The sequence below is a fragment of the Eumetopias jubatus genome, unplaced genomic scaffold, assembly GCF_037043125.1.
Source record: "Eumetopias jubatus isolate StellerSeaLion01/CBP00866 unplaced genomic scaffold, mEumJub1_p1.0 scaffold_3, whole genome shotgun sequence".
Classification (NCBI taxonomy): Eukaryota; Metazoa; Chordata; class Mammalia; order Carnivora; family Otariidae; genus Eumetopias; species Eumetopias jubatus.
This window is the reverse complement of record NW_028274809.1, coordinates 54,197,102-54,209,829: the sequence shown is the minus strand read 5'-3', so window position 1 is coordinate 54,209,829 and position 12,728 is coordinate 54,197,102. Positions and strand designations below refer to the sequence as shown.

General features: G+C 37.2%; 1 protein-coding gene across 2 annotated transcripts in view; it reads right to left on the bottom strand.

Moving 5' to 3' along the window:
- CCDC141 (coiled-coil domain containing 141) overlaps window positions 1–12,728 on the bottom strand; it is a 188,954-nt gene that overhangs the window by 123,459 nt on the left and 52,767 nt on the right. For both annotated transcript variants that reach the window (XM_028124937.2, XM_028124918.2), the window contains exons 3-5: window positions 12,105–12,296; window positions 9,388–9,496; window positions 4,745–4,998 (exon numbers count right to left, since the gene is read on the bottom strand). In XM_028124937.2, coding sequence (XP_027980738.2) covers window positions 4,745–4,998; window positions 9,388–9,496; window positions 12,105–12,296 — 555 coding nt within the window. The remainder of the gene's footprint in view (window positions 1–4,744; window positions 4,999–9,387; window positions 9,497–12,104; window positions 12,297–12,728) is intronic.

The following is a 12,728-nucleotide window of genomic DNA, read 5'->3' as shown; positions in this document are numbered from 1 at the left end:
TTGAGAAACTGGAGAGACTATATTTCCTCAACAATAAAATTTATTTAAATTGTTTAATAACTTTATGACAGATGCTAGTTACACTTATCCTGAGGAGCACGAGCATCACATAATATGTAGAATTGTCAAAACACTGTTGTATACCTGAACCTAATAGAACATTAGAAGTCGACTATACTTCAATGAAAAAAAAAACTATGCTACATTCAAATAGTGAAATACTATATTAAAATGATATACTGTACTTTTGACCAAGAATATACCTATGATTTGTTCAATTTAATTAAAAAAATCAGGTAATAATATAGCATACATAGGTTAATTCCATTAATTTTTATGTGTTCTGTTAGGTGTTTCTTTAAAAAATGTGTGTGTGCCTGTGACTGTGTTCATGCTTATATAAAGATCTAGAAGGTGGCAGGATGCCAAATGCTAATAGCAATTATCTATATTGATAGTGATCTAATCTACATTTTTAACAAATGAGCATTATTAAGTGACAAGCAGAAACAAATACAACTTTTTAAGCAGGTTCCACGTTCAGCACAGAGCTTGATGTTGGGCTCGACCTCACAACCCTGAGATCATTGCCCTGAGCTAAAATCAAGAGTTGGACGCTTAACCAACTGAGCCACCCAGGTGCCCCTCTTTTTGTTTTAAACTACTCATTGAATGCCCATTGAACAAGTATGGCTGTTGAGATCATCAAAGTAAGTTTTATTTAATCATACCTTTTGAACTCAAGACAAATAGTGAGATTAGCCTCAATGCAAGAATATTCTTTATTTGAGCATGGTGGTAGAGGTGGGTAGGAGTATAGGAGTATGTAATATATTGGGTCTTCACTGTTGTTTTCAGGTAGGATAACAAAAAATGCTAATACTAATATAGCAGTTCTATGTGGCAGGTACACTTCTAAGCACTTGGCATTATAATACCTTGCTTGATGATCCTAACAACACTTTGAAGTAGGTATATTATATCTACATTATACAGAAAACTGAGTCTGAGGGAAGTTAAATAATTGCTCAGTTACTCAGCTAGTAAGTGATGGAGCCAGGACTTTAACTCAGCCCTGGACCCAGTATCTGCCCTTACAAGGTAGCACACAGAAGCAACAGTTACTTTATTAATTACTCCAGCTGTTGTCACTGGTGTTAACAAGAGAAAATATAACATGGGGTATTTTAAGATTAAGAGCCTAAATTTTATATTTATGGAAATGACTAACTTATTTACTGGCCAATTTTATTAAAAATAACATTTATTTGTATTATTATTTTTAAATTGATTTTTGTTTGGGACTGTTAGAAATGGAGTCTAATTGAAAGCCTAGTTCTCTTAACCACAAATACACATTCTTTCCCAGGGGAAAGAATATAGACCAGGTGAGAAAGAATTCATAGGTTGTAAGGCTTAACCAAAGAGAGGGAAGACAAGGAAACTAATATTTTGTAAGCTCCTCTTAGAATGCTAGGCATTGTGTTACATGTTTTATACAAGTTATTTCATTTAATCCTTAGAACAACTCTGTGAATTAAGAGTTATTATTCCCAGTTTAAATATGAGACTCATTAAAACAATGAGATACCACTAAACACCTGTCAGAATGGCCAAAGTCCAAGACACTGATAACACTGATAATGTTGAGCAGGATGTGGAGCAACAGGAATTTTCATTGCTGGTAGGAATGCAAAATGGTACAGCCAGTTTGGAAGATGGTCTGGCAGTTTCTTATAAACATACTCTTACTATATATGAGCCAGCAGTGTATTCCTTGGTATTTACCCAAATGAATTAAAACTTATGTCCATACAAAGATCTGTACATGAATTCTTATAGCAGTTTTATTCATAACCGCCAAAACCTGGAAACAACCAAGATCTCCTTTGGTAAGTGAATGGATAAATAAACTGTGACAAATCCAGACAACGGACTGTTATTCAGCACTAAAAAGAAATGAGCTATCAAGCCATGAAAAGATACGGCAGAATCTTCAATGCATATTATAAGTGAAAGCAGCCAATCCAAAAAGGCTACATATTGCTTCCAACTATATGACATTCTGGAAAAGGCAAAACTATGGAAACAGTAAAAAGATCTGTGGTTGCCAAGGATTAGGGTGAACAAGGGATGAAGAGGCAAAACACAAAGGATTCTTAGGGCAGTGAAATTATTCTGTATGCTACAATGGTGGATATATGTCATTATACATTTGACTAAAGCCGCAGAATATATTGCACCAAGAGTGAACCTTAACATATACTACAGATTTGGGATAATAATGATGTATCAATTTAGGTCACTGATTGTAACAAACGTACTACTCTGGTGCAGGATGGTGATAGTGGGAGAGATTGTATATGTGTGGGAAGAAAGGGTACTCTGTACTTTCCTCTGTTTTACTGTGAATCTAAAACTGCTCTAAAGAATAAAGTCTACTTTAAAAAAGCACCTTCTCAATAAAAACACACACTCCTCCTAAAAAAGATGAGACCTCATAAGTTAGAGAACTCATTGAGTCTTTCTGATTTCCAGGGATGACAAGGTACCTGGATTTCCCTTAAGTATGTGACTGGGTTAAAATGTTCATTTTGAAACTTGGAAGCTCTAGAGGTAGGGGTGGGGTCATGAACTCAGTGCAAAGAGGTAAGAGGAAAGTTTCCTGAAAGGCACAGCAGCTCTGGGAACATGGGGTCAGGTCAGGATTAGGGGAGAGAAGAGAGGGACAGGGAGAGAGAAAGAGAATGGTATATAAAGGACTCACAACAGGGAAGACAGGGAACTTTGGAAATGTTTGTCTGATAAGCAATTTTAAGTTCATTCTTGTCCTAAGGATTAATTTTCCTTTGTTATGCCCAAATCTTCAGTAAAAGACTATGGCACTGGATAACAGTATTCTTGGTAAGGAGCATGTAAAGGCTGGGGTAGGCAAGGAGCTATACTGGGGAGTGGGTGGGGGTTGGCAGGCAAAGCACAGCAGAAACAAGACAGCAGTGGGCAGGAGTCTGGGCAAAAGGGTTGAGAGTGGAGGTGGGTTAGAAAGTGTATGGTGGGGAAAAATGAAGGGGGGGAAATCGGAGGGGGAGACGAACCATGAGAGACTATGGACTCTGAGAAACAAACTGAGGGTTCTAGAGGGGAGGGGGGTGGGGGGATGGGTTAGCCTGGTGATGGGTATTAAAGAGGGCATATACAGCATGGAGCACTGGGTGTTATATGCAAACAATGAATCACGGAACACTACATCAAAAACTAATGATGTAATGTATGGTGATTAACATAACATAATAAAGAAAAAAGAAAGTGTATGGTGACTTGAGGGGGAGGCAATAAAATTCAAGCATGGAGTCCTCTGCATTTCGGTCTCCGCTCTATGCCACCTCCTCAGAGAGGCTTTCTCTGATTAAAAGTAGATCAACACAAGACAAATTCATTGCCTTATTTGATTTTCTTTACAGCACTTATCATTGTTCATTTGGTTATGGTATGTCTTTCTAATCACACTAGAACAGTGGTTCTTATCTGGGGGTGATTTTGCCCCCAGGAACATTTGGCAGTGTCTGGAGACATTTTTGGTTGTCACAACTGGAGGATATTCTGCAGGCATCTAGTGGGTAGAGGCCAGGGATGCTGCTCAACATTCTAGAGTACACAGGACAGCCCCCCAAATTATCTAGCACCAACTGTCAATAGTGCTGAGGTTGAGAAGCTGCATTAGAAAGGAAATTCCTGGAGGAAAAGGACTTTGTCTTGTGTGTTGTTATTCCCAGTACTTATAATAGCACCTGGCACATGGTAGGTACTCAATAAGCATTAGTTAAAGGGCTGATCATCATTGAAGTCTTCATTTTTCCAGACTGAAATAAGAATCAGTTTCTCCTGGCCTCATATATGCTCCCAGCTATAGGTCTGTCTCCGATCTGGATCAGAGCAGCAACAGAAAACATGTGAAGAGACTCCTTCCCCATGCATCCAGGCCAGGAGGCCTCTTCCACATATTTCTCCCTGAAAATTCCCTCTACTTACTCTGTACAATCTCACCAGGGACTGGGACAGTTAGAAATATTGCAATAAATATCCCACCTACTTGATTTGGAGTTTTGCAAAGAGTTCTATCCATACCTACCCTTACGTAATTGGGACAAAAGAAGTACACAGCAAGCATATTGACAACTGACCAAAGCTGTGCCTGCAGTTGGGGTAATGAGTTCTAAAAAGCCTGCAAACATGAACCTCTTGACCCAAAGCCCTCTAACTACTGAGTATCCAGCCACAGGCCAAGGTCATATTTCTTCCTTGGCCCCAGGCCATTCTTCTAAGAAAACTCCTTGGGGCTGACAGACTTTTTCACTGGCATTAGTAGCAACATACTACACAGTTCAGCACCATCATGCCTCCCCAACTTTCAAGAAAGCTACAATTTATATTTCAGAATTTCAAGCAACTGTGTCTAAAAGTTAACCTGGAAGGAGGCCAGAAACAGAATCCAACAACAGAACACAGTCATTTTCAAAACTACCCACAGGTACTCTCCCATTTATAAAAGCAATATTATGATGAGAGGAGATAAAAATCTTTGTTTTTCATTTAACTTATGTGGAAAACAGTATGTTAGTTTGGACCAAAGACCAAAGAATTTGACCATAACAACTGAGGAACCATCCCAGGAAATAGCTAATCCACACAATAATCCAACTTCATTAGCTGAGGTCAGGACATCATCAACTCCCCTTTGGGTTACCTGATTTTCTTGCTGGTCCCACTGACATATCTGCAGAACCTGACCCAATTCTTGCTGCTGTTGCTTTAGGTCCTTGTCAAGTTGCCGTCTCCTATCTTGTAGAAGTTCAAGAAGGCTGTCAATCTTCAGACAGCTGTTATGAGCTCCCTGAATCAACTCAGGATTCACATTAGGTCCATCACACTTGAATTTTTCTATGAAGTCAGTGAGCTGTTGACTTTTGTTTAAAAGGGTTAGAGATCGTTCTAAGAGTTCTAGAAGAAAATTAGAAAGAAAAAAGAGTAGTGACATTAGCAAGCTTTTCTATAGTAATATTCAAACCCTTGGTATAATTTAAAACATATATAACTTTTATGTTAACAATAAATTGTACTGTAAGGAATCCAGATGTGTAAATAGAAAATGTCTGTGATACATCTGGTAAGATAACATGACGTAACAATTTCTGTAGCATTAACTGCCAAATGATAGGTTGCTGCAGTTGGTGACAGTGTAATTCAGTAAGGGAGGGGAAAGATCATGGGACTTGGGCACTGTGTCAGTTGGTTTTTAGTGGTGTGATGCTGGTTAAGGTGCCTGCCAGCCTTGATGTGTTCTACGTTCTGAAGTGAATGGACTAATTCTGAAGTTTAAAGGCTATGAACCAGGAGTCATCCATGACACATTCCTCTCCCTCATTACCAATATCTATCAATTCCACCCTCTATCTCCTGCGTGTGTTTACTCCTCTCCTTTCCTACTACAGAAAACATTATTTGCGCCTGGACTTGCGCAGCCACCTCTTGCATCCTTCTCCAATCCATTCATCTATTCTCTGTATGTAGCCAGACAGGTCTTTTCTAAATACACTACATCACATACATGCACACATGCATGTGCATGTGCGCGCACACACACAATGGCTTCCAATTGCCTTAGAATTAAGGACAGACCCCTTGACGTGATTTTAGGTCTGGCATGGTCTGGTTCCTATCTTCCCTTTCAGATTATCTCAATCTCTCTACTCTTCATCCTTCTCTTTTTAACTATATCACAAATCTGACATTCTGACATTCCCTTCTGCCCCAGAACTTTTAACTGTGTCCTCTGCTAGGGACATCTTTTTTTTTTTTTAAGATTTTATTTATTTATTTGACAGAGAGAGAGACAGAGAGAGAAGGAACGCAAGCAGGGGAGTGGGAGAGAGAGTAGCAGGATTCCTGCAGAGCAGGGAGCCCGATGTGGGGCTCAATCCCAGGACCCTGGGATCATGACCTGAGCCGAAGGCAGACGCTTAACGACTGAGCCACCCAGGCACCCCAGGGACACCATTCTTAATCCCTTCCTTCTCCACCTTTATTCTACTCATGCTTTAGGTCTTACTCAACTGCCAATTCCTCAAGGCATAAATCAGACTGAATCAAATCCTATCCCAATTCAAATACAATTAATTGTTCTCATTAACAGCTCTTATCACAACTATAGTTTTTTACTTATGTGTTGGGTTAGTTGATTAAGGTCTCCCTTTGCCATCAGGCTCCAAGTCAAAATGAAGACAGTGACCATGACAATATCTCCAGCACTTAGCATAGTGATTGGCATGGGAGAAATGTTCAATAATTTCTGCAGAATGCTTGAATGAGATCAAATATATTAAGAGAGAGGGAAGAATTAAGAGAGCTATAAGTGCTAGAGATCAGTGGTTCTCTAGAGATGTAAAAAAGATTTTGAGAAGGCATGAGATTTTGTGATAGGAAAGTGATGGAAACAGAAGCCAAGTTACCAGGTTGAGAAGTGGGGACAGTTATGAAGTGAAGTCAACAAGGCAGGGCAATCTTTGAGACATTTGCTGTTAGAGGGGAGAAAAAAAAAGGGACTATCAGCAGGGTTGAATATACTGTTTTTTTATTTTTAGGACAGGGAGAACTATGAAGAACATCCAGAGACTAAGTACCTTACCTAGCATCACACAACTAGAACTGGACTAAGCAGTCCTAAAAGCCACGTGTTCTGATTAGAAGCTCAGTGTTCTTTCCACTCTCCCATGGCACTCTGAACAGTTTTCTAACATTCGGCAGTTAACTGCACAGCGATAATGAGGCTGTGGTAGTTGGGCCAGTTATCTCTTTTAACTTGACACTTTTGTTTGGAGAGCTGGAAGAGAGAATGAGATAAGTGAAGATATTGTGAAGAGAGAGTTTGACATGAAAAGGAAAGAATTTGAAGTAGTTTGTGTCATATGACTTATATCGGTCCAATGAAGTATTAGATGGTGTTACCTGTTTAGAATGAGGAAGATTATGTGCACTGGGCAATTTTATTGGGAGTTAACGATGCAAAGCAATGAACAACAAAAAACAACTTGAACCAAAAAGAGGATGAGATCATTCAGACAGAGTAAGAAAAGGCAGGGATAACATTAGAATAAATCTCTCAAAGAAATGGAAGCAAACATTAACAAGATGGGAGAGGGAGGGCCAGAAAAAAAAAAAAAAAAAAAAAACCTACCTATCTAGAGCAAGTTCTTATGTAGAAGGGAAAGAAAGAACTTGAAAACAAGGTGAAGACAGGTTATAGAGGGCCTTGTGTAGCAAACTAAAGAGTTTTAATTTGTTCATCTTATGCTAATCAGTATACTGATTCTCTCTATATACGTATACATAATTCCTCTGCATTGAAGAGTTTGTTATGATATTGTGAAAAGTTACACACACACACAGAGGAAATGTGGGCAAGTGGCAGGGTTTCCACATAGTATTCCTTTTCTTCCTTTCCATAATTAGTTCTTACACACTAGACTTTTCAAATGAGAGAGGGAAGCATAGCTCTAAGGGCTAGGGCATTGCAGACTGACAGTAGAACAGGCCAAACTGTTCTGGTTCCTACAGGATATATACAATTAGCCAAAATTTCCATTTGCAATCTTTTTCTGGTTCTCTGTTTCACATCTGCCAAAATAATATAACTACTACCATAGTACCACTAGGAATGGAGTCTCTGGCCAAAGCTACTTGTAAACTATACCCAGGCTAAAATCAGTCTACTACTGCTACCATGATAGTCATTAAAGTGGACAAGTATTTCCCTCAGTTTCCTCTGTCAGTCTTTGGTTCTTCCTCTGTTGATTTCTTATATCTTAACTTTTTTATTGTTTGTGATTTCCTAGTAATTTATTCCATCAGTTGATCATACAAAGTGATGTATTTTTCCTCAAGGTTAAACTAGATAGAATATCATGAACTTCAAGAAATACAAAATCTCTATGGTATGTTTATTTTAAAGATCATATTTTTGCATACATAAAACCCTACTTTCTGACATAATGCCTTGTGATGTGAGGCAAGTAAATATTTAATAAATCTTTATTATTTGTTTTGATTGTCATTATATCTAAGAAAGTTTATATTAAAGTAGATTTTATACTAATACCTATACAGTTTGCCATACTTAAGTATAAATTACAAATTCAAGATGGATAAATGAGGGATGTACATAACTTAAGTGAATTTATAACTTGCTAAGCAATCTTTCCAAAAGAGTAATTTCTAAAAAGTATCAAAGTCATAGTCTTGGCATTGAGATCATGGGTGATATTTCTTCCTAAAATTTTTTTAAATATTCTAAATGTTCCTCAATGGGATGGTTTCCTAAACTCATTCAAATATACTTTCAAATATACACAAAAGTAGAGAAAATAGTACAATGGACTCCAGTGAACCTATATCTCAGCCACATTTAAAATACATATTTAAGAACATTTAAGAACAAGGAAGTGATAATATGATTGTTCCTGAGCAGAAGCTTCTTAGGTATTATGTTCATTTTAAGAAGACTTTGGAAAACTGGAGGGTTCAGTTGTGATCCTTCAGGGCTTAGAATCCATTTTTTCCTCCTTAATGTCCCTGTAGTGCCTTGTTTATTGCTCCAGTTTATATCATTGTATTGTGTCTTACATTGGAATTAAATACAAATAACACTCAATAAACATACTTCGGGTTCGATGCTATTCTACATTGTGGAGATTCAGATTGTACTAACCCCTGCCCTCCAGAGTCTCACAATCTGGTGATAGAGACAAATATGGAAATGAATTGTTACTACAGAGTAAGCTGGGCAGTGTAACAGGGACCCACAGGTAACCCGCCAATAAATGTGTATATGCCCCAACCAAACTGTAGGCTTCCTGAGGAAAAAGTCCACTATCCCCCCTTTTTTAATAACTATAATAGTGAAGGACAATTTTCATTATCCAGAGCTGTTATTTAAAGGCTGATCTTCATTTCCTGACCCTGAGAAGGAACATTTACTGAATTCAACAATTTACTCAAGAAATATTTCCTGAGGATCCACCATGTGCCAACACTGCACTAGATACTGAGGATACAAGGAAGAACAAGGTGAGAACGGCCTCTGACCTCAGGAGCTAAAACCTAGCAGATTGAATAACTGACTCTCTGGAGGCTGTTCCTTTAACATCCCCTTAGAATAGTTTACAACTATGTCTTTTTTGAAGCAGATGACCAAAAATAAAGCTTTAAACTTTCTTGGAACAATTTGAGGTATAAACAGATAAATTTAAAATACATTGTCACACATGAGCATTCTCACATGAACATATTATAAAACCTCTAAGAACTTATGTGAGGAATAAACATATTTCTTGCCTTTGGTATGATGTTCGTGAAGCTGAAGAAGTGATTTTAAGGACTCAGCACTCTCAAACTCCTGGGTGTTCTGGAGGAAATCTTCAGCTTGGTCTATTTTAATAGCAAACTACAACACAAATACAAGGGAAAGACATTTGAAAAAAAAAAATCAATGTGCCACTTTGGGTGATTTGTAGATGTTTTTCATGAATCCATGACCTAGCTGACTGTATATGTGTTTGTGTGTTTATATGATGATGTGTGTGTTTGTGTTTGTGTGTGTGTGTGTGTGTGTGTGTGTGTGTGTGTGGGCTGAGGGTGTTTGTATGAGGTCGTGTGTTTACAAATAGTCAATTTACAAAGTGCAAAAGAACTTTCTTCTCCTTCCTTTCTATATATATAAAATATAAGTACTATATTTTTATTATTACCATAGCCACATAAAATCCAGTTATAAATGGCATGGAATGATGAGAGAGAGACTAATGAACATGTTCTCTTTGGAAATATGGAGAAGGCCTCCACTATCGTGTTAGAACAATCTGGTGGATACCAGCCACTGTCGCTTAGGGACAGCGTCCCTAATGTGCAGCATAGTGTCTAACAAGAGAATAACCTGTCTGATGGTTAAGTCAGTGAGTCAGAAACAGTCCCGTAATAATTATCAACCATGCAATAAGAAGTCATTTCATATTTTTATGGAACTGCATGCATCATAGTTCAATAAGGGAATCCTATCCACACATCATTTACAACTTTAATTCATTCCATTTCTGATAGCTTATTTTAAGGGTATTCTTCAAAGAGAAGTTTCAAAACAAACAAGCAAACAAACAAAACCAACCCTAGAAGGTGATTTGATTTTTCTCTGTAGAACATTACAAAAAGTTTTGGAGTCACTGTATAACTTATAACATATTTCAACTGTTATTTGAAATTAAAATAAATAAATAAGCAAACAATGTGCTACTCAGAAAAGTTTTCCCTAAAGTTCTGTTAACTTTTACCTTATGGATATTTTCTATCACCCATTTTTCTTTTTGCATCTTGCACAGGATAGAAGTAGCAAGAGTGGAACACTTTGCAAAGACCCTATTCTCATTATTATTATTATTATTATTATTGTTAATCAGTGATGAAAATAGTTTGGCAACACAAGGGGCAGGAAAGGAGTTTGCCTTCAGCTTAGTACTAAGTGACCCACAAAACTGGAAGCAGGATAATACAAGAAACCATATCTTTTCTCCAAAAATCAGGGTGGTGGGCTGAATTATGAGTTGGCTTAGTATTTCCTTTTACTTCATGCAATATCTGGAAATAATTTCTTATCAGAGAGAAAATGGGCTAGCATTAATGCTACTATCCCATGAGAAACAAATATTGGGCCTAATGTCTGAAGAAAGATAATTTCCTGTGCTCAAATGAATTTCAAGGGCAGTTGACATCTATACCCTACTTACTGAGATGGAATGAATCAGATGTATCTACAATTTGACCCTGTAGGTGCATTTCACCTGATTTCTGTTCAGGGAAGAAAACTATATGGGAAATTTTTCCCAAGATGATCTGTAAAATGAACTATAGTTGGGCTTCTGTATGCAAACCATGGAAAACAAAACTTAAAAGTTACAATAAGGTTTTGGCTCCTTCTTTTACTTTTAAACGTGTTCATGATGCATGAGATTGTCTACCCCAACTTTTATGTTCTATTACTAATCTTCCTTCCTTTATTATTTTGGATTTAAGACCGAATTTTGAGTTTGGAAATGTCATATTTTTCAAAGCTAGTGCTTTATCATAATGAAGCAGTGCTCTCCCATCAAGATGAATGTACTGCCACTTGACAGAGAAGTCAAAAGTGAAATTTCCAATAACTGTCTTACACCAACACAACAGCTCTTTTGATAATGTTCTTTGAGTTGCACATTTTGAAATTGGGAACTGTGAAAACATCTCAGAATTCAAGAATAGTCACAGGAGGAAATGACCTTAGGTCATTTAGGTCCAGGTCCAGGACTTTTCTTTCGTTAAATTTTTAATGAGTTCAAACTATGAATCCAACTATATGCCTTTGGAAAGTACTCTATAAAATCTATGCTTACAAGTCAATTATTCTATGGAATATTCCTCAATTGCCTTTTCATAAATAGCAGAAGAAATTCTATCCTCCATCTTTAAGTCAACAAGAACACTTTAGACCAACATTTCCTAATAATCGTAAAATTAGGGATAATTGTTTGATTTAGTAACTGTATTACCATTTTCTAAATAAAGTAATAAGTCATAGTGACTTATGGATAAGAGTTTCTATTTTTACTTAATATTTTACTTAATTTTAATTAGCTGTACTTAGGGGTTTTTAAAATTATTTTATTTATTTATTTGAGAGAGAGAAAGCACAAGCGGGGGGGGAGGGGCAGAGGGAGAAGACTCTCCACTGAGCAGGGAGCCCAACAACGCTGGATTCTATTCCAGGATCCCATGATCAGGACCTGAGCCTAAGGCAGACCCTTAACTGACTGAGCCACCTAGGTGTCCCTTAGGGTTTTTTTTTTTTTTTGAAGAGCTATATTTAAAATATTAACAATTTTATGTTTTGGCAATCAAAAATTAAATGTATATAATTTGGTCATTCTGCCATTTTAAAAACTGATTGTAATGTCTATTTGTAGAAATAAAACATTTTCAGGAGTGCTATTTACTCTGATGTGAAAGTAGTTTTTTTAAACACAAACCTCCAAGGCATTTTCAAAAAATTCAGAGCTCAACCTCAGGAGCTCCCTTCTTCTTTCAAGCATGGAGACAAGGACTGCCCATGCTTCACCCAAGGTGTTGGCCATGGCATCATAGACCTGACTCTGATCCTTGTTCTCTTCAGCTGTCTTGTCTGCTTCCTGCAAGAGTTCCCATACCTGATCTTCCAAAGCCTAAGTGCAGGAAAGAAAAGAGTGTCATTCAGTGTAAGAACCTAGAATCATATTTTAAACATTTGGATATTTTAAATTGCATGTGGCCTAAGAAGGTTTAGAAAGAATTTATAAACAAAAACTACAATGCAGGCAGATAGATCAAGTAGACAGAAGGGAGCAATGGAAATTGGGATAAGCTAGAAAGCATGGCTGGGCTAAAGGCATTCACTTTTAAACATTGTTCAAACACTGTAGGGATTAATCAAAGGTACACATTACATTCCCAGAGGTCCAGAATATTATGTTGACCTCACATTTCAAAAAAAAAGGAAAATTAATTGGAACACATCCAGAAGAGAGTGATAAAGAAAAAAAAATTATGAGAAATGAACCTAGTAAAACTCAATTTATTCTAAATAATTATTATTGTTAATATGCTTATGAAACTTA